The sequence below is a fragment of the Melanostigma gelatinosum genome, assembly GCF_949748355.1.
Source record: "Melanostigma gelatinosum genome assembly, chromosome: 20".
Lineage (NCBI taxonomy): Eukaryota > Metazoa > Chordata > Actinopteri > Perciformes > Zoarcidae > Melanostigma > Melanostigma gelatinosum.
In genome coordinates, this window is record NC_136653.1 from 4,323,716 (window position 1) to 4,350,460 (window position 26,745).

The 26,745-nt window shown below is 43.9% G+C and overlaps 1 protein-coding gene across 5 annotated transcripts in view; it reads right to left on the minus strand.

Annotated features, from left to right (window-relative positions):
• Positions 1–26,745, minus strand: part of LOC306794072 (uncharacterized protein) — a 98,584-nt gene that overhangs the window by 26,763 nt on the left and 45,076 nt on the right. For 4 of the 5 annotated variants that reach the window (XM_079291959.1, XM_079291960.1, XM_079291961.1 and 1 more), the window contains 3 exons: positions 25,945–26,010; positions 23,844–24,011; positions 19,407–20,822 (listed from right to left, as the gene is read on the minus strand). In XM_079291959.1, the coding sequence (XP_079148085.1) occupies positions 19,407–20,822; positions 23,844–24,011; positions 25,945–26,010 (1,650 nt within the window). The remainder of the gene's footprint in view (positions 1–19,406; positions 20,823–23,843; positions 24,012–25,944; positions 26,011–26,745) is intronic. The other variant, XM_079291962.1, reaches the window with a different exon arrangement.

Consider the following 26,745-nt stretch of genomic DNA (forward strand, 5'->3'; position numbering starts at 1 on the left):
CATGCCGTCTCTCCTTTCTATTCTAGTTCACCCCCCTTTTCTTTGTTTCCCAGTCTGTCTTTGTCTCAGTCTCAGGTGTCCAAAGGTAATCTTCAACACTTCTCTTCTCTCCGTTTTTTTCCTTTGTTGCCTTGCGCTGTTGTTCCTCTTCGTTCAGTCACTCAGGTGCTCTGTGTGTGGAGTCTCTGGTGCCGTGGCTCTGCTCTGAACCCAAGCACACACTGAGGGTGAATTGGATGTGCAGATCTCTCCCTCGTCCCCTCCCTCTTTCTCTCTCTGGTTCTCTCACTGATTATTACAATGCTCATGTGACCAAGTTGCAGTTGCCAATTGGCTGCTGCCAGCCCCCAAATCCCACCCACTGTGGTGGAGTGAGTAAGGCCCCCTCCCCTCCAGTTTTCTCTTTCACTCCACGTTTTTCTCCCCTCAATCCCTTTCTTTCTTTCTTTCTCTCGATTTGTCTCAAGGCAAAAAAGCACAACGTACACACACACACACAGCTCTGTCTCCCCCCCTTGGGGAGGATTGAGTGAAGGCTAAAGCAGGAGCTTCGGGGGGAGAGTGGATTTGAATTCAAGACTTTTCCAAACCATACCGTTCCAAGCATCACATCCATGCCGTCTGGAGCAATTGATAACATGCATCTGTTGTATGAGAAAGAAAGAAAGAGAGAGAAAGAGAGAGAGGGGGACGAATCAGATGAGAGAAAGAAACGGCAGGAGCTGGGAAGACGAAATAAAGAGTAGCATTAAACAACCGAGTGAGACTATGTGAATGTTTTTTGCAAGCTTGCATGTGTCTTTGCAGAATGGTTTACCTAAACATGTGTATGTGCGAGACAATAAGTGCTCCCAACCTTTCCGATCTTAGTGCTCAGTACGAGAGAGAAGAAGAAGTAGAAGAAGAGATGGGAGTTATGGGAGACGGGTGAAGAGTAAAGTGGTAGAGACCTTGTTGTCTGTCAGACTACATCTGGTCACATGTGGAGAATCACACTCCATTACCACCCCCCCATTCTACCACGCTCATATGCACACACTTGGATAATCAAACTGAGGCTATTCAAAACACACAGAAACATGAGAAGTATCACACATTAACACACACAGTGTATGCACTTGATCTATCATCCTGCCACGTAGCATGTAAGAAACATTCATGAAAGACAGACACGCTCATACATGCAACAACACACACACACACACACACACACACACACACACACACACACACACACACACACACACACACACACACACACACACACACACACACACACACACACACACACACACACACACACACACACACACACACACACACACACACACACACACACACACACACACTCTCCAGGCTAACGCAGAGGAACACTCTGAGTCGAGCCTTAAAGCATTCAACAGGAACTCAGCTGGTTGTTTGGCACAAAAACACTTTCAGCTCCGTCTCTGTGATTGCTGAGTTCCTGTTCAATCAAAACTGCGATTTCCACTGAAGTTAGTGATTTACAACCATACAAGGTGTGTGCAGGAAACTACTACTTTAAACCGTCTGGCTTATACAGCTAAAGCTTGAAAATAATGCAACCATACATTGTCCAATAGTGGCCTTTATTTACCTCAACTGCAGAGTAAAGCAGGGATTTATTTTAAAACAGCCCCATATCAGATAGTATAGTATATAGTATAGATAGATAGTATATCAGATAGTATATAGCATAGATAGATATATCAGATAGTATATAGTATAGATCGATAGTATATCAGATAGTATATAGTATAGATAGATAGTATATCAGAGAGTATATAGTATAGATAGATAGTATATCAGAGAGTATATAGTTTAGATAGATAGTATATCAGAGAGTATATAGTTTAGATAGTATATAGATTGTATATCAGAGAGTATATAGATATAGTATATCAGAGAGTGTATAGATAGATAGATAGATAGATAGTATATCAGAGAGTATATAGATAGATAGTATCAGAGAGTGTATAGATAGATAGATAGTATATCAGAGAGTATATAGATAGATAGTATATCAGAGTGTATAGATAGATAGATAGTATATCAGAGAGTATATAGATAGATAGTATATCAGAGTGTATATAGATAGATAGTATATCAGAGAGTATATAGATAGATAGTATATCAGAGAGTATATAGATAGATAGTATATCAGAGTATATAGATAGTATATCAGAGAGTATATAGATAGATAGTATATCAGAGAGTATATAGATAGATATAGTATATCAGAGTATATAGATAGATAGTATGTCAGAGAGTATATAGATAGATAGATAGAATATCAGAGAGTATATAGATAGATAGATAGTATATCAGAGTATATAGACAGATAGATAGTATGTCAGAGAGTATATCGATAGATAGTATGTCAGAGTGTATATAGATAGATAGTATATCAGAGTGTATATAGATAGATAGTATATCAGAGTGTATATAGATAGATAGTATATCAGAGTATATAGATAGATAGTATATCAGAGTGTATAGATAGATAGTATATCAGAGACCATATAGATAGATAGTATATCAGAGTGTATATAGATAGATAGTATATCAGAGTGTATATAGATAGATAGTATATCAGAGTGTATAGATAGATAGTATATCAGAGTGTATATAGATAGATAGTATATCAGAGTATATAGACAGATAGATAGTATGTCAGAGAGTATATCGATAGATAGTATGTCAGAGAGTATATAGATAGATAGATAGTATATCAGAGACCATATAGATAGATAGATAGTATATCAGAGACCATATAGATAGATAGTATATCAGAGTGTATATAGATAGATAGTATATCAGAGTGTATATAGATAGATAGTATATCAGAGTGTATATAGATAGATAGTATATCAGAGTGTATATAGATAGATAGTATATCAGAGTGTATATAGATAGATAGTATATCAGAGTATATAGATAGATAGTATATCAGAGTGTATATAGATAGATAGTATATCAGAGTGTATATAGATAGATAGTATATCAGAGTGTATATAGATAGATAGTATATCAGAGTGTATAGATAGATAGTATATCAGAGTGTATATAGATAGATAGTATATCAGAGTGTATATAGATAGATAGTATATCAGAGTGTATATAGATAGATAGTATATCAGAGTGTATATAGATAGATAGTATATCAGAGTGTATAGATAGATAGATAGTATATCAGAGTGTATAGATAGATAGTATATCAGAGTGTATATAGATAGATAGTATATCAGAGTGTATATAGATAGATAGTATATCAGAGTATATAGATAGATAGTATGTCAGAGAGTATATCGATAGATAGTATATCAGAGAGTATATAGATAGATAGATAGTATGTCAGAGAGTATATCGATTGATAGATAGTATATCAGAGAGTATATAGATAGATAGATAGTATATCAGAGAGTATATAGATAGATAGTATATCAGAGAGTATATAGATAGATAGTATATCAGAGAGTATATAGATAGATAGATAGTATATCAGAGAGTATATAGATAGATAGTATATCAGAGAGTATATAGATAGATGGTATATCAGAGAGTATATAGATAGATAGTATATCAGAGAGTATATAGATAGATAGATAGTATATCAGAGAGTATATAGATAGATAGTATATCAGAGAGTATATAGATAGATAGTATATCAGAGAGTATATCGATTGATAGATAGTATATCAGAGAGTATATAGATAGATAGATAGTATATCAGAGAGTATATAGATAGATAGTATATCAGAGAGTATATAGATAGATAGATAGTATATCAGAGAGTAAGTACATTTCTTTCCAGTAAGTCTGCACTTTAGTAAAGCGACTCCTTGTTCTCTGATCTGCTCCAGTTTGAGTTTGCTGTTGATTCCGTTTGGTCTTAATGCAAACCCAACACCTCCTCCACGATGACCTCTTGTCTTGATCAATTCTATCAGTACAACCACATGAGACACGAGTCATATTTACCTCTGGTGCTCTAAAATTATACTTTTGAGAGACACACTATCTCATGCACAATACTCAATCAATTATTATTGCTTCAGTCTTCAGTTACTGTAAATGAACATCAACCCCTCGCACAAGATCTTTGACATTAAAAGTGTGGTAATCATCATGAGGCACATCCACAGAATATTTGCAGGTTGTGGGAACAATGACCCGCACAGAAAACCAAAAGTACCTTTGTAGTCATGATAAATACCTTTATCTGATCATTTCAGACAAGCTATTAAAATACCCTGCACTAAGACAGCAACATAAAGATAATAAAGATGGACAACGGGTCTCCACTTCCAAGTCCAACCCGACCCAGTCGCGAGCGCAGCTTGTTAGCGTGAGAGCTGCTGAACTTAACTGCTGTGATCGCCATGCTTGCTGGTCATAATATCTCTATGAAAACATTGAGGGTCAAATTGACACGTTGTGTTACACAGACTGGTGATCCGGGTTATGTAAACATGATACATAAACACACGACGGTCCGACAGTCAGATCCCTGTCAGTGGAAATGCTAAGCTAGCAAGCGACACAGTTCGTGACTGCATGAAACATAGACTGCATGAACTTATGTTTGAAATGGTGACTGAAAGTGAAAGCTACACTCTTGGCATTCCTACTTTACATACATTTACTTCAGCCGGAGCAGCTGTCAATCACACTAAAATCAAACCGATCAGAAAAACAAACACTTGAACATACATCAGCGCTATAACAACTACCTAAAAAAAAAGAAATTGTATTTGACGTATTCTTTGATTTTGTTATCTGCTAACATTGAGGGGGCGGGGTTTATGACCTATACTGCAGCCAGCCACCAGGGGCCGATCAAGATGTGTTGGCTTCACTTTTGGATAGTCCATATTTATATATACTATGTTCAACATACATACTATGTTCAACATACATACACTGTCAAAGACATATGGAGGGATCATCGAAGGCTACCCAGCATGCATTTCAGGCAAAGGTCTGTATGTGATTGGGAGAGTAAGTGTGGGCAAGAGTGAGATAGACGGGCCTGTCGTCCTCAGCTCTGAATGTGTGTCTGCGTTCGTGTGTCCAGTGCCAGTCAAAATAGCCGGGGGTTACAGGCATTCTTGTTGTTGCAGACAGGGATGCAGCCAGATGAGGGAGGCAGAAGCAGAGAATAAGGACGAGGACTGAGTGTGTGAAGTAGGGATAGAGGGTGGCCATCTTTGGCAGTAAAAGAGCAGAACAAAAAGACAGAAGTGACCAGATGAGACAGGCGACCGAAGCAAGTTATACGCAGAACAAGGATGTATGTGAAGGATGGAGAGATCAGAGTTTGGAAGGAGTATGGAGAAGGTGTAGCAGAAAGGCAGGAAGGGGTCAAAGTGAGAAAGAAAGGGCAACAAAGGACGCAGGAAGCGCAGGAAGTACTTTAACAAACAAGAAACTCTGAAAAGTTACTTTTCTGCCTCACTTCAGGATTCAGCCGTCAATGAAATACGATGATGAAGTACACAATGATGTGTCTTTTGAGTGCCATTCAATAAAAAACAACATTTACCTAACTTTACCTTCTTTAATCCTAATTTCTATCTCAAACCAAATTTAAATGTAAAAACTACAAAAATAGTTTTTTCCGCTGATCTTCAAAGACATTTTCTCCAGAACTTCTTAAAAGAGGTTCTTACTAACTATTTAGTTCATTTGTAGTTCTGATGGTTTACTCAACAAAAGCACAACTGCCAAATGGTACTTCACACCTAGAGCTGCTTCACAAAACACCAAATGAACAAGAGCTTTGTTTTCATCCCATGTTTCCTGCTGTCACGCCAAGCTGCCATTGGGAAGTGAAAGGTGGTGAAAACCTCTCCCTGGCAGCCCACGTGAACCCATACGTAGTGTTGTCAGGACCCCAGGACTAGAGCTAATGCTGTGAGCAACAGAAAGAAAAGACTCAAAGGCGAACCTTGTGTAGCATGACACAGCATCTTTATACTTAACAACGCAGCAGTCACAATCAGAACGCCTTAACGTCAATGCCTGGTGCCTCAATCAACTAGAAACAAGTGTTCATGGCCAGGTACAGTACATTTATCATTATTTATTTCACTTACAAACAACAAAATACCTTATTTAATTATGAATAACTTCTGTTTGTGAATGAAATGGTTAAATAAATCACCACAATGTCACAAAGTCAACCCAAAAAGCATCAACCCAAGATGTTCCCTGGTTTACATATATTTGTACCAAATGTGTTTCCATGGGATCTCCCGTGTTCAAGCACACACATCATGTAGGATGGCTAGAGGTCCGTTGTTGTTATGGCGGCGCACAGTGAACGGCGGGACGTTGCCCCGGGGATGTGGCTTTTACATCACCGTGCACGCAGGTTTGGTATTTCGATGACCCGCCGTGAGCTCCGACTTCAAGGTAGTATGAGGAGATGCGCAGCAGGGGGTGTGTCAGTAACAATCAGGCAGCAGCGGAGCGCAGTTTTAGGGTTTGCACTTGTTGTTTTGGGCTAATTTTGTAGTTTGTTTTGTGTGAAATCAAACCTTGAAAAACCGACAAAGTTTTAGATTAAAAGTTAAGTATACACACATTTACAAACGTGGCCACTGAACATTCTCCGCCGTGACTGGCTGGCAGGTGTAACTGCTAGAAATTGGAGGATAAAACAGGACAGCTATGGTGGAGGTGACTGTCCTCCTTCAGTCCAGCCATCACTCTCTAGACAGGTAGTTAGGTGGACGTGCTGGCAGGTGGGCAGACACGCTCCAGGCGGGTGTACCGTCGCTGCCTCTGTGTCACATCGGCCTCTTTGTCTGCTTGCCCCTTGAAGTAAAAATGTGACACCCGAGTCCCACGGGGGACCAACACACAGCCCACCAAGAGGATGACCTCACCCTGTCTGACCGGCTGGCTGGCAAAGACACAAACAGACATGCACGTGCACACTACACAGTGTTGTATAATCCCACTGGGTGACAGAAGTGCTGTGCCTATTAACCGGGGCAGTACGGACGCACAATGTATTGTTGCAGCATCAACATGGCGATGTGCGTAATAGTCACATCGCAGGAGGTGTGATGTCGGCAAATGAACTCAAACAGGTCAGGCTACAACTTTGTTGCTGCTTGAAAGCTTGTGCGGTTCCCCAGAACTACGGTAATCCTTGTCCATGATATATATATATTACAGGAAAAACATCTCAATGTTTCTAATATGCAGCCCTACCATGCAGGCTGCAAGGAAGGCATAGAGACGAAACAAACGCTGTGGTCAATAAAAGCGCTACATGCTAACTTTAAATGGCCCCATTGAATCAGGTGACGGCTGTTTCCCACATTCGAACATTGCAGTTTCCTTCCGATGCCATGTTGCTCTCATGTCTCGAAGGCCGAGGAGATACAGCAAACATGTCAATATACCAGTTGATATTATTCTATTATATACTATTGATATCTTCTATTTCTGGCTGTTGTCTCTACACCAGGGGTCTCAAACTCCCGGCCCGCTGCGTTATTTTATGTGGCCTGCGAATCCGCCAGCAAAAAAAAAAAAAAAAAAGTTTAAACTTTGGTTTTTTTTTTTTTTTTTTTAAGTTAGACTTGATAATAAAAATATCCCCATAGTCGAAATTATGAGACAGAAAGTCGAAGCTATGAGATAGAAAGTCATAACTATGATAGAAAGTCATAATTCTAGATAGAAAGTCAAAATTATGAGATTGAAAGTCAAAATGATGAGATTGACAGTCAAAATGATGAGATTGACAGTCAAAATGATGAGATTGACAGTCAAAATGATGAGATTGAAAGTCAAAATGATGAGATTGACAGTCAAAATGATGAGATTGAAAGTCAAAATGATGAGATTGAAAGTCAAAATGATGAGATTGAAAGTCAAAATGATGAGATTGAAAGTCAAAATGATGAGATTGAAAGTCAAAATGATGAGATTGAAAGTCAAAATGATGAGATTGACAGTCAAAATGATGAGATTGAAAGTCAAAATGATGAGATTGAAAGTCAAAATGATGAGATTGAAAGTCAAAATGATGAGATTGACAGTCAAAATGATGAGATTGAAAGTCAAAATGATGAGATTGAAAGTCAAAATGATGAGATTGACAGTCAAAATGATGAGATTGAAAGTCAAAATGATGAGATTGAAAGTCAAAATGATGAGATTGAAAGTCAAAATGATGAGATTGACAGTCAAAATGATGAGATTGAAAGTCAAAATGATGAGATTGACAGTCAAAATGATGAGATTGAAAGTCAAAATGATGAGATTGACAGTCAAAATGATGAGATTGAAAGTCAAAATGATGAGATTGAAAGTCAAAATGATGAGATTGACAGTCAAAATGATGAGATTGAAAGTCAAAATGATGAGATTGAAAGTCAAAATGATGAGATTGAAAGTCAAAATGATGAGATTGACAGTCAAAATTATGAGATTGACAGTCAAAATTATGAGATACTTAAACAGTCATAGAAGCAGCTCTTTGGCTGGTTACTGTACATTTAACATGGAAATGTATTGTGAGTACATTGAAGACTATTTTAAACTGTGAATGCAGAGAGTTATTTAACAATATGTTACGAGTAGTGACATTTACAACCGGCCCTTTGTGGGCAACCATGATGCTGATGTGGCCCGGAGTGAAAATGAGTTTGAGAGCCCTGCTCTACACGTTTCTGAAGCAGTGCTCATCTCTCTCCTGTCTGTCCATCATCCAGCCCTATTGTCTTGTAATGAGGTTGTACTCTACTTTCCCAAGCAGGTTACTCGTCAGCTGTGCTACATCTGAGACTGCCAGACAGCAAGTCAGCTAAAAGAAGTGAGAAATTCCTTTGCTGTGGCCTAAAAACAGAGAGGCGAGAGAGAGAGAGAGAGAGAGAGAGGCGAGAGAGAGAGAGAAGGTGAGCACAGGTGAGGAGAGAGAGGAGGATGATCTCAGCAGGGTGTGTTGGAGGAATGGATGACGGAGGGATTCAGATTCTTCAGTGATGTCTAAATATAGCTCGATGGCATCTCCTTCGCAGCCCGTCACAACACCCCTATCCTCGCTAAACATCCATTGTTTCCTCCGTAGCCCCTCTCCACATTAGTCGCCAAAGCAACTGCCTCATGTTGCTATGGCAACTGGCTCCTCATCAGCGTGCCGGGCTCCAGCCACATGGGGGGTTGGGGGGTAAGATGGTTGGAGGGGATGTTTGGTGATGATGGGTGGGGGGGGGGGTATCGTCTGAGGAATCAGGGGCTGATGGAGAAAGGACGGGTGATGGAATTGAAAGCTAACAGTGTGTGTGTGTGTGTGCGCGTGTGTGAGGAGGGGGAGGGTTATTAATATGCAACATAATCTACTCTGCCTCTTGCCTCAGGTCAAACTGTTTCTCAGTGTCTTTGTGTTAATTACAGTCATCAGGAAATAAAGCGAGTTCTTAAGAAACCAGTCTGGTGACAGAGTGGTGGACGACGGATGTATTTGGCTTAATTAGACATGATGATGGACTGATAGGAGCAGACACTGAAAAACACACGATCATACAGAACATACACGCATGCAGACAAAGAGATGATGAGACAACTTTCAGATGCAGGATTAATTGGTAAAGATGAAGTTGACTAAAAACGTGGCCAGAGGGGGCAAGATTTGAGGCGTGCGTCCGAGAGGAAGCCACAAAACGGCAGACACAGCGCCGGAAAAAGGCGAATATAGCGAGGGCGAGACGCCAAGCGGACAAAGCTCGCTCTAAAACGAGAGGGAATCTGGGGCGGGCTCTTCTCCTTGATCATGGGAGGGGGGGGGCAAACTTTGAATGTTGTGTTTTCAATTGCCGCCGACAAATCCCACGATTGTGCCTTTAATCAGAAGTGCAGGTGTATGACCAACAAAATGTACTTAAAGTATCCAAAAAAGTACTGATAAGACATTATTATCTTGTCAATACATCAGTCATCAGCATTCTGCTCTTGTAACTGCTCGGGTTGGAGCTTATTTTAACTACTTCATACAGTTAGGTAGGCTTCCCACCATGGGCACCTATTTAACAAAACAGTAAGTGATGTGTATGTCTCTACTGGCTGATACACAGCACCGCTCTAGCATTGTGTGCAGCGCCGGCCATCATTCCCCAGCATGCGGTGCTGGACTGAGTATTGTGTCAAGTTTGCAGTTTTTATGTTGCAAAATGCAAATGCTATTTTTTAAATTGTTATTTCGTAATTAGTCTGCTCAGAACATGGTGCTTTATGTTGGTAATTGTCGTTTTGGTGCAGTTTTGTGTTTTAAGCATCATTCTCAAGTGAATGTGGCGTCGGTGTGAGACGTGGAGCTGGAAGATGTCTCTTCTCTAACATCCAGACATCCGAAAGGTGACAAGGAGCCCCGACTAGACACGCTTACGTTGAAAGGGGTCACAAAGTCAACGAGATCGGGAACGACTAGTGGTGTAGTCTTTAACGATGCGGTGCGTTTTATGGACTCATCATATCGTTTTAAATTCTTATTGGCCAGAAGAATCTGGCTGACAAGAAGTATTTGATTTCATATGTCAGAACAAATTCTATCCGATGCTGGACATTCGTGTCACAGGAGATGAACAAAGCGCTGCTCAGACGACACCCTTGGATGCCCATGAGCGTTGACCAGCCGGTCCGCTTGGGAGACGGCCATGTGTCATTTATTGTCATCATTTCAAATTTTGCATGAATATTGAATACTTGAGAGAGGAGAGGGAGTGTCATTCCTTTTGATTAATTAATGACATGATACCCATCGGCTCCTTCTATTCCCTACGAAGCAGCTGCCTAATCTAAGCTCATCATTCATAATGAATGAATCTGAGCCTCTGGCCAAAAAATTGACCTCTCCACTAACTCTCCCTAACCCTGTGCAGTTTCTGTGTCTGATGCACAAAAGAAAACATAAACTCTGCTTCTGTTTACAACAACAGAGAGAATTAACTGTGTATTTTTGGTATTTAAGTGATGATTGGGGGCATCTGGAAATTGGGCTAGTGCACGGTAATAAAAAGGTATTATATCATATCTAAGCCACCTGAGAAAAAAGAAAAGAAAATTGTAAATCCATGTTTATGTTACGTGTTGTTTGGTCGATCATTTCTATTTTCATATGCCCCGTCGTGGTTCCTCGAGATGGCAGGTCGTATGGGCGGCGGCGTGGCTCAGTGTCTATTTGATAGCAATGTGCTCTCTATTCAAACATCGCCTCCCTTTCACAATATCACAATATTATGTTCTGTTTAACAGTATTGTCTTAACTTTAATATCAACATTTGGAGCTTGATTTGTGATGTTGAGATTTGAATTACTATTAATAACATGCAGAGTCCACCTTCTCCTCCCTCTCTCTCACACACAGCGAGCGACGCCCCGCTAACGTTGACCGCTGTTATGAATCGCAGGTGATGAGCAGGCACAAGGAGAACGAAGATGGATATGATGCATGAAGAAGAGGTGGCAGACTGGTTGTTTGGTGTTACTTCTCAAAGACAGGTCCCTGCTTGTGGAACTAAGTCAGCTCTGTATTAAGCCTCAGGTGGATTTCAATTCCATTTCCAGGATTAGTCAACTTGTGTCAAAGCCAGACACTCATCCGGCAGCGCTCCAGCATCACTCCATCCTGCTCCTCTTCCAGACTGCTGGAAGATTATTCTCACACCAGTGACAGCTCAGTCACGCCCCCCCCCCCCCCATCTATCACTCGCCTCTTCTTTTCAAAATACAGCTTTCAATTGTTACAGCAACCTGTGAATGGTGAAAGGGTCTCGACACATCCAACTGTAAAGGAATCTCTGTCTGTACGTCTGCGTGTCCTCCGCATACCTCGAGACTCGTTCATCCGATCTACTTCACCTCGGCAAGTGCACTGCTGGGGACCCGAGGATGTGCGGTACGTTCAATATTAATAAACTTTGAATGAACAAGCAAACAGCGCTCTGTGCAGAAGAAAGGTGAGGAGCAGTCAATGAGCCTGTGAAGGCCGGCCGCAGACTGTAGAGCGGCTTCTGAAAAACACGCTCCGAACGGGTACGTGCCCCGACAACACTGTAGGAAACAAAACAAGGAAGCAAGCGATCCGCCCGGACCGAAAACAGCCACATACTCCGAAAGCGCCACACTGCACTACTTCCAATATAACCCGACACATGCATGGCAGGAACTTTCAATGCAGAATGTGTGGTTGACTGTTCTTTGATGGCACTACGTCCACCACGTGTTATCCGTCTCCCTGCCTCCTGCCTCCTGTCTCATCTCGGCCCCCTGCTGCCTGCTGGTTTAGCATCGCTCCATATTTCACAGACTGGTACACCGCACCAGCGCCCGTCTTGTTTACTTGTTTTGCATGATTAAGATGCTGGAGGCTGTGCTGCGACTGACTGCCTCCCGCTGAGATGTGTGCAGTGCAGCCCTTTACCAGCTCTGCTCGTCTGTGTTCTGATCTGTTTCTTCAGACTTCCAGTCGTAACAGAGGAGATGGACCTCAGCAGCAGCAGTCTTCACTGCACTATTGTCATGGCAACATACAGTAGCAGCAGCCTAAAGGCCATCACTGCTGGTAGAAACAGTTACAACCCAACACCATCTCACTGAGCTCAAGTTCAAACACCACAGAGCTGATTCAAAGCGCTGCCCAGTCCAGAGAAGATTAGAGCGAGAACAAGGACACAGAAGAGCGAAATACAAAGTCACATGTTCAACGACTCAAGAAAGAGGAGAACAGAGGAGCAGGTAAGGCCAGGTCCACTTTAAGGCCAATGAGTGAAAATGTCTTTTAAGGTGGTCACTGATGCGCTCAATGGAGTGAGCAAAACTGATAAAAGAGAGATCCATATCGCAGTTAGTCTTGGATCTGGGGATGAGATTTGAAGTTCTAAATCGACCGGGATTATTGTTTCCCAATGACAGTTAATAAGGTGTGTTAGTGTGATCATTGTGCTCTAGATGTGAGTAAATGGGGAGGAAACACTGGAAAGGTTGTGTTTTTGGATAACAGGACGCATGACTTGAGAAAAGAATGGGTCCAAGTATAAACATGGAGGTAAAGGATTTCAATTTGAAAAGTTTCAGCAAATATCCTCCATCAGATACTGTGGTAACTTTTTTTAAATTATTTTTCAGTAACATGTAAAAGCTGTGCCATCAGACATCCCTCACAATGACTGTTGAGTGCAGGTTCCTTTCTTCTGTTGGTTTTATTGTGGATCAAAGAGAAAGATTTTAGAGTTGACATACAATATTGTTCTGTAAAACTATAATTCAAAAAATACACTTGAATCTTTCTTTTGCTCAATAAATGTGGGCTTCTGAGGCTCTTGTTGGTCGACTGGTATTTGTTCCCCTCTTTACTGCCTGGTCCTGCTAAAGGATCTCGCTCAGTGATTCTGTCGAACGATTACAGTTTTCACATCTTGCTAACAGGAAACAATGAGCCAACTGGTAGCAGGTAGCTGCAGGTAGCTGCAAATGGATGGTGGTATCAATTACTATGAAGAATGTATAAAATAACTGGTATTTACACAATTCCAGAACAGAATGTATCAGTTAAAGGTGAGATGATATAATGATTCATACTGATCTGAAATAATGCAACAGTAGAGTTGCAACTGTTTTAGGTCCAGTTCATAGTCGTGTGTCTCCATCAACAGAACCGGTACCATCAGTGCAGCGTCTCATTACCTCCAGCATCTGTTGCTGTTCCTAGGGCAACATAAAGATCCTTAGTCTCTATGGCAACTCCCTCCTCCCTGCTCGTCTCCTCCCTCTCGTCCCTCCCCGAGGGCACTGTTAGTGTCTATCTGTCCACCACCGGAAACTTGAAAATAACATTTTGACCTTTATCAACATTTTGTCTAGAATTTAAGTCCACCAGTCTGGTGTGTGACTGCTTCACAGCGAGGACGTCAGCCTGAAGGAGCAAATTACTAAAGGGACAAATAACGACGCTGTTAATAGCTTCATTATCACCTCAAGAATTTCAACATGGATTGCCTTAAGTGAGAGTGTGTGTGTGTGTGTGTGTGTATGTTTCCCTCCAATCAGAGCTTTTTATTCTAGCACAGTTCTATTAGACGTTCCATCAGCTCCATCAGCTGCTGAGGCATGAAGGGCGAGCGGTGCCCAGTGCTGCCTGCTCTGATCATCTGTCTGAGCAGTAAAAGCTTCTGGTGAAGCGTTCGTGATGTGAGTTGCCTCGGGGGAAGATACTTTGTTCTGCGGTGGCGTAACAACATCTTGCTTCTTCCGCCCGTCTGAGAGGCAATAATTATTATTCATTTCACACCGGTGAATTGTTTTAAATCTCTGAACATCCAACGCTGTTGTTTTTTCAGTGTGCCCCTCTGTGGTCTCTATAAACTGATTTGGGTATCGGAGGCGTTCTGTAGTCCGAGTAGTATTGACCAATCACCTTTGAGCGGGCTTTGGTTGCATGAACAGTAAACAGTCCGTGTGGAGCACAAAAAGAGGCGGAGCCATCGCCTATCCTGATGACGATTCAACATTTTGTCAGATACAAAACAAACTGTTAACTGAGTGTAAACTGGCTACTTGTGAAACAAAGCTCAACTCCAATTCTGGCGTCTGGAGTTGCTAATTGGACCGTAAACAATGACCGGCGCACGAAAGAGGAAATCTTGATCCTGATATCTGTTGGCTCCACCAGAACCCCAGAAACATTGGTCGTTGTCCCCAGAGGCTAAACCACGACAGCAGACAGCTTCCGACATCGGCCATTCTGTAATGAAGAATCTGCATTTGTTTGTTTCCTGCTGTAACCTGCTGCCTAAGCAAAGCTCATAACATCAAGTCCCTATGCTAAATAGGAAATCAGGTCAACTTCTTTTTAGGAGAAAAAGCTTCAGAAGAGCACAAAGGAGATGAACTATATGTGTATAGACTATATAGATGGGATGACTGCAATAGAGTCTAGTGGAATAATACATTTAAGGGCAACTCCACCAAATTCAACTCCTAAAGTTCTGTTTACTGGTGATGGGGGTTGGTATCCAGCCTGTCACAACAGTTTCATGACGTGCTCTGTGCTTGTGGAAGTCTGAACAGGATGTAAGAAAACAATCAAGAAAGATAGTCTTTGACTAATTCGCACAACAGCAATAAGATGGTTTGGGTGCTGCTTCAACCAGCAGCATTTACAATTGATTTCTAGAAGTTAAAAAGGGGTTATTATTGGAACCAGGACTACTCTTGTGGAGTTATTCAAGTACTGTTGAAGCATGAAACGGGTAATGACTATTTCCTAAAAACCTAAAAGCCGACATTCTCACAATAAATCTCACAAAATCAGCATGAATACAACATGTGTGCTGCATTCAGAGCAGTTTTCCATGCAGAAGACACATTTCAAACTCAGAGAATGTTGCGAACTACAACTGCCTTTTTAAAAGGTTAATATCAAAATGTATGACGCGTTAAGCACAGCCCACACTACTGGCCCGGAGCCATCTCTCTATGGGTTCACGCTGTTGCTGAAGCATGGTGCACCTTCTGAAAACAGTGACTCGTGGTCTTGTCCCACAGTTAGCTGTCGTACTTTCGCCAACGAGGCAAAAACCCAGCACTTCCCCCAAAGCCGTCTAAAGCCATTAGTTCACCCCAGTTGAGTGATGGGACCATACTGTGCAAATGTCCCTTCTGGGCTACCATCTAACAGCCTGCTCCCCAATGAAATGAGCCCAAACAACAGTGAAGAGCACTATGTGGTTCAAATAGACCGCTGATACAGTATAGTCACGCATGCCTGCCTCTTGAGGATTTGTGTTTGTCCTCAAATAGTTTGATGACTCAGATGTGTACTGTATGTGTGTCTGTGCAGGGAGGCAGGTCCACAGCGGTGGTATATTTGTGCTCTTTATACCGGCTGGCACCTGTGATTGAGCTCAGTCTGAGAGAAGGAGCAGTGCTGGTGCTGTGTGGCCTGAATATCCTCCTAGTGAACTTCGTGCTACATACATCTTTTCAATTTGAATAAATATGCACAAACCGCTTCACCACTAAAAATCATAACTGCGAGCTGTGAGCTGATTCCGTGAAAAGAACGGATAAATCCCCAGTTATTTTGATTCAAATATGTTCGACGTATATTCTATTGTGTCTCTGAACTGTTCCCTGAAGAAAGGGGAAGAAAGACCAGGGGGTAGGGATTTGACTTTCGGCTAATGGAATTTTACGCTACGCGAGGGTAGGCGTGGTTTTGATTCTGACTGGCTAACGATTCTGTCAATCAATACTACGTCACCCCCACTCGACTGTGGGGACTCTGGCGCATCTACGGAGGGTTTATTGACTGAAATCGACCAATCATAGGCTGAGAAAGGCCCACATACACACAGGGAAACTGGAATTCAGACGAGGAAATCCCATGGATGACAGACAGACACAGGCTCAGAGAGGATTCAGGCTCTCAACATGATGCCAAACTGCTGTATTTGGACAGATTGAACACTATTAGTGATAAAACAAGTGAAATATATAGTTATATAGTATATCAAATTACAATGGAACAAATGGTTCCAAAATTTCAATTTGGTGGACCTCGCCTGACCTCTCTGTACTAAAACCTCTCTAACTTTGTTCTGCTTCACTTTATCAAAGTCAGACTTTGCAGAGAGACTGCTCACCTGTTGTGCTGTGATTTGGGAGAGTTTTAAACTTTCGTTAGCATCATTCAAAAGAGATAATCATGCTTTCAGTGCTTTTTTTTCAGGCGAACCTGAAACTTTTCAATTTGAGCTGTGTGCCATCTTCATTTACTGTTAACCAGTGACATGTACACTGATTTTACACATATGAACAAATATCACAAGTGTTACCTTTATTACAACATCAAAATTATTCAAATAGACCTTGTAGTTGAAGAAATACACTCTTTTTAGTATGGGTATGCAATTTTCGAGCATCCTTATCCGTTCCCTGTCAGCATTCTTTTCAACTCTTCATATTCCTTTATCCACCTCAAGTCTTCCTCCTCTCCTCACCCTTTATCCTTTGCCCCTCTCTCTACCTGTGGTACACAGACAATATGTTTCAGAAGTATCCGAAAGCCTTTCTTTGTTTCAAACTCCAATTTATGATGGATTTAGCCTTTTCTTTCTATGTGCACCCCCCTCTTCCTCGCTGTACTGTACTCCCCTGTCTGTGACCCTCCAAAGCGTTTCTTTATTGTGCTCCACGTGGCTTCTTATCTTTTGTACGAGGCTTAAATACCACTCGTGGTGACAGAGACCCACCCCTGGTCTCATTACAGAGGCCAAGACAGAGCCAGCTGCACTCTGTCATGCTCTCTTTCTCATGTGTACACACATTTTTAAACACACACACACACACGCACACACACGTAACTCAAAATCCAGACAAAAAACAATGTGCGCATAAAGGACATTTATTTTACATCCACAAAGCTGCAATATATTGTCATCCATGCGACATGGAAGTGGAAAGAAACACTACGTAAATACGAGCCCTTCCTGTTCTTGCGGAAGGTATTGATCAAAGCTGCCGAATGGTAATGTTTGACACTCTGCTGTTCCTGTGGAGAGCTGGAGGCTGACTCAGTCCTCCTCACAGCCTCCAACGGGAAGCGTTGAGAGGAAATGATTCCACTGGAACGCTGCATCTCCATAAATCCCAGCAACACACACACACACACACACACACACACACACACACACACACACACACACACACACACACACACACACACACACACACACTCATGGATACACACAAATGTACAACACCGACATGCACTTACATATACAGCTCACATCCACACACTTAAGCACAAAGTGTCAATCTATTCTATTTTCGGTTTCCTGTAAACTTATTATTTCCCAGTCTGCAGAAAACTCTTCTCCTAAACGAGTAACAGTGCAACAAATTCATTCGACACTAGAACAAGAGCTGGACATGACGCTGATCAACAGCTCCCTTTTGACTCTCTTCAATCTTTTAACACTGATTTTAGTCAAACTGTTCTATTTTTAACCGCTTATCTGCGGCATGAACGTTATTATTTCCCAGTCTGCAGAAACCTCTTCTTAATGAGTCACACTGCTACACAACTAGCAAGGTGGCCAAGATATCCTTCTCCGAGCTCCTCCCTCTCCCAAAGGCATCCCCAGGCCAGATGGGAACAAACTTTATCCTCCTCACATGCCCCAGAACACAACTTAAAAAAGGTTGTGTTCGGGACTGGCCATTGCTACGCTATGACTTAGCAAAGGGTCAATTGACTTTTCTTCATCATCACCTAAAGCTCATAATCATAGGTACGGGTTGGAAAACAAAGTCTCACAACAGATGTGGAGCAACCTGCTCTCGTGCACATCGCAGCTTATGGCTCGATGAAGCCAGAGATTCCATCCTAACGTCATCAAAGAGACACTCTTCAGACGTCTCCTGAGCTTTCAAACACTACCCATGAACTACGCATCTCCTGTCGATCATTCTCTAATCATCCCAGTGACTCGTCTTAAGAATAATGGACAGCACAAATTCAACAAAGCCACAAGGAATTAAAATAAGACTCACCTGTGATGGAGGAGGAGCCAAGGCAGCAGTCATCACAGAACATGGAAGTAAAATCGACAAAAACAACAATGAGCATTTGATGTATTTGAAAGGTTATGTCTACTGAGGAGACACAACAGAAAGTGAACTGTTGATGAGTGACAACAGAGGGAGTGTTAACGTGACACAAAACAAAACATTTTCCTTCAACATCCTTTTCTGGGAGAAGTTGTTAAGTAACAGGCGGCTAGTGAGGAAAACGGCATTAATTGGACACACGAGAGAGAACAGAGTGACACCTCCCCCCCGGGTGCAAAGGAAACAGAGCATGATTACAGTGTTAACACATCACCTGCACAGGAGAGAGGAAGAGGAGGTTGGGTTGGATTTGGTGAGGGTGTCGCTAAGGAGAAAGACTCCATGATTGGTTAGTAGCAGCACACCCGTCAACAGCAACACTGTTAATTATGAGAACATCCCAGCAGTGAATCATTTGGATTTGAGATACTCACAGATTAGAGTCAAGCCAATCCACAGCCTCAACTGGTCAACACTTGAGCCCATGCGTTAGTCACTCAGAAACAGTCCAAAGAGCCCCAGCCATGTTTATAGACAATGTGTCCATGCAAGGGTTTGATAATTCATCTAACCCCGAATGAGTACAAGACACCCAAGCAATCGATTTTGCCCAAAATGGCTTTTGAATTAGGTTGCAATTATCTGCAAGACTCTAACTGGATGAAAACACCATGCATGATAATAAACCATGCGTGATTAGTCTTTAGTTACTGTATGATTAACTTCTATTTCGTCCGGGGCTGACTGCAACCAACCTTCGATGATGGGGGCAACTGGAGGGACCACGGCTGGTTCTTCCATGGAATCAGCAAAGCTGGGAAAGAAGGGCTTAGCTGTCGGGTTAAGACCAGATCCTGGGCTTACTGGTGGAGGGGAGGAGGGGCTGGTGGCGGGGGATGCTTGTGGAGGGAAACTCTTTGCCCCTGGGGAGGTGGGACTCTTTACAGAGGAGGAGGATGAAGAACGAGACTTCTTGGGTTGCTTCTGGGCCGATTTGGCATCTTTATGCTCTTTAGGTTGGAATTCCTGCGCTGTGGTTTTGGGGGAGCGGAGAGGGGCTGGGCTAGGAGTGTCAAAGGACAACCCCAAGGTTGAAGGATGACCTGAAGCGCTCACCTCACTGAAGTCAAATAGCTGGCTGTTGCTGCTCATGTTGGAGTTGTTCAGGAGCCATGAAGCATCTGAGGGTGAGAGAGGTGGGGCCGAGGCCAACACCTCGCCTTTCGGGGAAAGCCGTGGGCTTGGCTGGGAGGCGGGGCTGAAAGCAGAGGTGTCTCCCTCAGGCGTGCCACGCACACAAGGCTCTTGGAGGGAACTTTCAACCATGTCACCACCGGGTGGAAAGACCTGGCTGCTGTTGCCTGAGCTTGCATTTTCAGTATCCATCAGGAGGTCGAATGGATCACCAGGGCGAGGAGCCATGGGGAAGGAGCCTAGTTTTGCACTGTTGGTGGCGGAGGGCATGGTGAACGGAGCCGCTGTGGCTTTCAGCTCGCTGTTCAGCACCAGTGGGTTCATGGAAGCAGCTGCTGGTGAGAATAGGTCCTGAGACAGGGGGGAAGGGACCAGGCCTTCTTCGGGGAATACATCCTTTTTCCAGGGGCTCTGGCTGGCATCCTTGTCCGCAAACGAGGCCTCCGTGTTTGCCTGAACAGAACTCCCTACATCCATCATCACCTCCTCTGTAATTTGAGAGGTCGCTGCGGCCGAAGGGACAAACGGTTCTGCCGTCACTCCCCACTCCTCCGGAAGCTTCTTCCTGCTCTTACCCTTCTTCCCCCGGCCTCCACTCTTCCCAAGTTGCTCCTCCCAGCCACCGTCTCCTCTGTCCCGCCTTGGGCCAATCCGGTTGTAGAACTCCTCTGTTGGGGGAGTGTTTTCTCCCTGCGTTTGCACCTCAGGGTGAGCCCTGCTCTCGAGGGGCTCATAAGATCCCTCATCTTTCTGTCGCCTTTTCTTCTTCTTCTTCTGTTTTCGGTCTGACCCTTCTCCCTCCCTTTCGTCGCCCCCAGCATAGGCAGTGCTCTCTCTGATAGGCCAACTTTCGGGTGGGTCGTCGGGGCTAACGGTGAGATGGCCGGCGTGGCGACTGATCACGGTGGAAACGCTGGGGCTGAAAGGGAGGTCTGTGGGCAGGCAGCCGGCCTCGTCTGGCCAGCAGTCTAAAGCACCTTGTTGTGGGTGAAGAGGGGAGAGTTTAAAGGCGGGGGAGATGGCTCTGTGTGTATGAATGTCTTCCATCAGTCTAACTCAAACAGAGACACGTGTATCAGACAAAGAGGCAGAAACAATATAACAAAGAAGATCATCACACTGAAAATGTATCTTTGTTGCAAAAGATTTTTCTTTTGAGAATTTAAAACTATAGTTGTTATTTTGATATTTCTGAGAAAACTGAGCCTTCACCACGACACCCTCTGCAGAGGTGGACCTGTCACGCTTTAGTCACAGAGGTTTTTGTTGATTAAAACAATAAACCTGAATAAAACTGAATTTCAAGTCTTAAAAATCCCTTCTGTGTCAATGCTGAGTGAATGAATGCTTGGGGCAATGAGAATCCACATTCAGACACCAGCATGCTGGAGAGTACTACATTACAGGATATAGATGAGAGGTACTGACCCACCGCAGCCTCCGGGTCTAGAGCGGTGCATGCTAACGCTCAAACTATTGGGCAGCAAGAGATTTCTGTTTGAAATCAAAACAGAGAGCGAGTCAGGTGTGTGCGAGTGTGTGTGTGTGTGTGCAGATCTGTTGGAGAGATCTGTTGTCCAATGTACATGGAGACAAACACAAAAACTAAGACTGCTTCATGGTCCCATAGAAAAGGAGGTCAATTACAGGAGACTTTGTAAAAGGAAGCTCAGGTAGACGAGAGGGAACTAAAGCAGAGGGGAAATTGCCCACTGAGGGTTGTTCTTCTACTTTGGCCCAGTTTGTTTCTAGTTTTCAGTTATATATATAGACACACCCACACACACACACACACACACACACACAGAAGAAGAGCTAAAGTGGAGCATCCGTCAGGCCGCATATAGTACAGTTACTCTCTGGAGGATGTTTCATGTTAAACCCCTGACAGAACTCTCCTCTCCGTACTGTATGTGCAGTAATTGGGAGAGTCAGAAAGAAATATCAGCTAAATAGAAGAGAATGACTAAATATTGAGTCGGACAACCTCATGAGGCTGAAGGGTCAACACTCCTTCCCACTGTATGTTCAGATACTGAAATTTTGGGACGTCACGATACCTCTTTCAAATACAAACCCAGCGAGAAAGTGGTGAAAACCATTCAACAAGTAATATTCTAATCAATAGCGTGCTTAAAAGCAGTGTTCTACCGTCCACTATGCGAACACTTGCACTGCATATCAGGGACCTGAACTACTAACCCAGAGTGCTGGTACAAGGATGCTCAAGGATCCAGACCCCCATGCCTCCAGGCAACTGTCACACCGCTGTTCTGCTTGCTCCCAACCTCCCACAGCAGCATGACAGGCTGACGTAGCCGCTCCTTACTGTATCACACCACAGTGGGCCTCATCTTCACCTGTACACTCCTCTTGCATGGCAACTGTACAGTGAGGAGTTATCGGACAAAGGTGTTCAATCGTTACAAATGAATGGAGGCGAGTCGTTCGACCACTGTTAGTTCCTCTAAACTGTGGGCGCACCAACCGCCAACTACTGCAGGTAACACACTGCCTGTACCTTCAATCAACCCCACATCCAAACGTCTCCTTTAAAACTGTGCAATGAGGATATGATTTGTGTCCTAAAATCTTTAACAGTGAATTGTCACAATAGCTGTATCTTAATAAAGATAAATGTAACAATAACTATCGGAACTGAACAGTCCATGACATATGTTGGCTCACTTCTGATGACCAGTTACAGATCGAGTTGTTCTCAGTTTAATTACGGTATTGGGAAGATTAAAAAAGAATGGATCTGCTTGAAAACTGCAATATACTGTAACTCCTTTTAGGGCCAGTAAGGGATTCATAATGTTGGTTAGTTAAATACATTTGGTAAATCTGCTTCATAGCTGTGATCTACATCAGGGTGCCACCCAGACCAATGGTAGTGAGTCCATTCAGGGATTTGTTCCACACTCCACCTCTTGTAATATGCAAACGAGGGGGGGGATGCCGCATTGTTGAGTCAGCATGTGTCACCTAGTAGTTGAGACTGTGCACAACACACACACACACACACACACACACAGGGGCACGCTGTCTTAGTGCATTTCAGGGTGGCAGTGAGGGGTTAACGAGCACCAGCCGTCTGCACGTTCTACTGCTGCTCCACCTGTTACAGACTGAAGAGTTTGTGAATGAGTCATCGCTGTGAGTCGAGCTGAGGCTCTGCTAGCTGCAGTGTAAACCGAAGCACTGCTCCGTTAGAAGGGTTCCAGCACCCCCCTGCTGTTGTTTGGGTTTCTGGTGGTTTCTTTAGATGTGAAGATTCACTGAAGTGTTGCCACCAACACCAAGGAGAGAACCGTGAGATCAGTGCCTCATGAAAAGAAGCCCAATAAACTGCATCATATGTTCTGTTACATTGATACACTCAGAGCAGCAGATTGTTGACCATGACATGACATTCGTGGTATTTCGTTTTTTAACCCAGCTTTCATCATTAGTGACCTGCCTTCATGTGTTCCGTCCTGCGACTATTACACGAGACTAAGGGGGGGGGTCAAAGTAAATCGTTTCACCGTTCGCAAGGGACATTAGCATGGCCCTAGTGGTTAACACTAACCACAGCATGGTGACAACTACAACTCCACGCTCTCTAGGATATCTCACACACACACACACACACACACGCACGCACACGGTATGATGCAGACCCTACACATGTCCGTTGACCTTGAGCTGTATGACTAACACACATTGGAGACAGGGTGTGTGTGTGTGTGTGTGTGTGTGTGTGTGTGCATGTGTGCGTGTGCGTGTGTGTGCATGTGTGTGTGTGGTGTGCATGTGCGTGTGTGTGTGGTGTGCATGTGTGTGGTGTGCATGTGTGCGTGTGCGTGTGTGTGCGTGCGAGGAGTTATAGAAAAGCAAAGAGAACCAGCTGCTCTGTGTACGGCACCCCTCTATGGAGCGAAGGAGACGATGCGGCACAGGACACATCAATGGTTACAACATTACAACATTACAACACAACAGGTGTTTCTTACCTGATGACAGGTCCAGAGGGCTGCGAGGAGGCTGGGGTTCAGGCAGCATGGGGCTGTGCTCTTTGGGGGCTTCTGAACCCACTGCGGGTGTGGCGTGATGGGGTTCCGCTATACTCTGAATCCTCTCTGCCGAGAGGGGTGCAGCCCCCACCTCCACGTTGACCAAAGCTGACAATCACAGGCAGACACACAGATGTATAGGGTCAGAGTTGGGGATTCTCCTGCACAGTGAGCAACTGTAGTAGCACTGATAATTCATCTCACCATGAACACAAAATACAGCAGAGTACACTAGGGCTGTCCTCCACCAAATAAAGTCTTAGTCGACTAACACTCTAAAGAAAGCCAAAGAGGTCAAGGTATGACACGAAACAGTCGGCAGAATAAAACGTTGGCATTGTACATGTCTGCAAAAACCAAGATATGTTGAACGTTTCTGAAACAAAAGCATGTTTCATATCAGCATAGGTCTCCTGGGTGAAAGTCCATCCTCCCCCCTGCGGGAGAATATTTTTTAATTTGTTATACTATATTGATCCCTTTACGGGGGAAATTTGTCTCTGCATTTGACCACATCCCTGTATTTAGGGAGCAGTGGACTGCCTATGACAGGCGTTCGGGGAGCCGGGGGTTCATTGTATTGCTCAGGTACACTTCGACACGTGACACGTCCCAGTTGGGGATCGAACCGTTGACCTTCCGGTTGCCAGACGACCTCTTAACCCAGTGATCACAGTGGTCACCCAATTAGTTCCCTGGAAACGTAATAGACAATCCAGCTTCGTAATACGGGAACGTCATCTTTAGGAGACGGGCTGTATGACAGAGATGCAGCAGCAACAACACATACGGCTCCTGAGTATTCTGTCTGCTCTGTATATGTGGCCTCAGCATGGACAGCATGTGTGAGACATGCTGAGTGAGATCAGGAATATGTGTGTGTTGTCTCAAAACACGTGAACGAGTGAGACGAGTCAAGACTGAGGCTGCGAGGTGAAAGCTAAATTCATGGAAATTGGGTTATTTTGTATATCATAGAAGAGTCAACGTACGTGTGCTATGATAGGAACGTGTGTGTTTGTGTGAGAGAGAGTCAGAGTACAAGCCGGAAGCAGTAATTCTGAGACGACAGGTCTCATTAGGGCAACAGTGAGAGAGAGCCGAGGCTGGCATACCCAGCTCATCTGAGCACAGCTCAGCCTCATACTGTGTGTGTGTGTGTGTGTGTGTGTGTGTGTGCGAGCACAGACTCCAGACCAGTTGTTGGTCTGGAGAGCGACAGCTTTAATGAGAGGCGATGTAAGGAGCAGAGACATTTGGCTGGTGAAATACCGTGATGTTTGTTTTAACGATCCTCCATGATTGAAGGGGAAACAATATCAACCCCTTTTCCTAACACAGCATTTACCAAATCGAGAATAGAGAATAATTCATAAAAGACGCAAATATGGAAGACTACAGCGCTGGGATCAGCTGACTGTGTGACGCTGCTGTTTGGAGGTCACTGCAGGTCGCTCACTGCAGGTCCATTCAGACGTTCTTTGACTGCGTTATCACCGGTTAGCTCTCGTATTCTTCCCACTAGGGTTTTGAACGAAAGTACTTTTTTTCTCCATTCAAAATATTTCTTGGAATAATGTAAACGATTTGGAGTGAACCAACACATAGATTGATAAAACCAAGAGCTATGCTCATTGGACGTAATAGTGTGCTCCTCCAGGGTTTGGGAGCTGTTGTGTTCAGGGTACGTGCTAATGACAGACTGTAGACTATCAGCCTACGTTAACATACGCACATAGTAGTTTTACACTACTCAAGCTAAACCCAGACAACGATCAGTGTTTGAGTTAACAAGTAGAACGCGTGAAGCATGCAGAGATAATGTCAAACGAGCTAGTGCCTTTACTTTCTTTCAGTGTTGATAAAGAATGGCTTGAAATACTTTGTTTTAAAATGATTCATGTGTGACTATTGCCATGTAAAAGATTCAAATGACATTTTGAACTGAGGTTTATGAAGCGCCCATTATTAGTACTGCTGTTATCATCATAGCATCGTGTTAGCATTGGTTCTAGTGCAGCATTGCAGTGCGTCAGTCTACCTGGAAAAGCTCCCGTCCGGCCAGTATCCATCATGTGGGCAGGATCCGAATAACCCGCCATGGAGGCTGGCAAGAGGGAGGAGATCAACAAGGAGGGGAAGGGCAGGAGGGAGGAGATCAACAAGGAGGGGAAGGACAGGAGGGAGGAGATCAACAAGGAGGGGAAGGACAGGAGGGAGGAGATCAACAAGGAGGGGAAGGACAAGAGGGAGGAGATCAACAAGGAGGGGAAGGGCAAGAGGGAGGGGAAGGGCAAGAGGGAGGGGAAGGGCAGGAGGGAGGAGATCAACAAGGAGGGGACGGGCAGGAGGGAGGAGATCAACAAGGAGGGGAAGGACAGGAGGGAGGAGATCAACAAGGAGGGGAAGGACAGGAGGGAGGAGATCAACAAGGAGGGGAAGGGCAAGAGGGAGGGGAAGGGCAGGAGGGAGGAGATCAACAAGGAGGGGAAGGGCAGGAGGGAGGAGATCAACAAGGAGGGGAAGGACAGGAGGGAGGAGATCAACAAGGAGGGGAAGGACAGGAGGGAGGAGATCAACAAGGAGGGGAAGGGCAGGAGGGAGGAGATCAACAAGGAGGGGAAGGACAGGAGGGAGGAGATCAACAAGGAGGGGAAGGACAGGAGGGAGGAGATCAACAAGGAGGGGAAGGACAAGAGGGAGGAGATCAACAAGGAGGGGAAGGGCAAGAGGGAGGAGATCAACAAGGAGGGGAAGGGCAGGAGGGAGGAGATCAACAAGGAGGGGAAGGACAGGAGGGAGGAGATCAACAAGGAGGGGAAGGGCAAGAGGGAGGAGATCA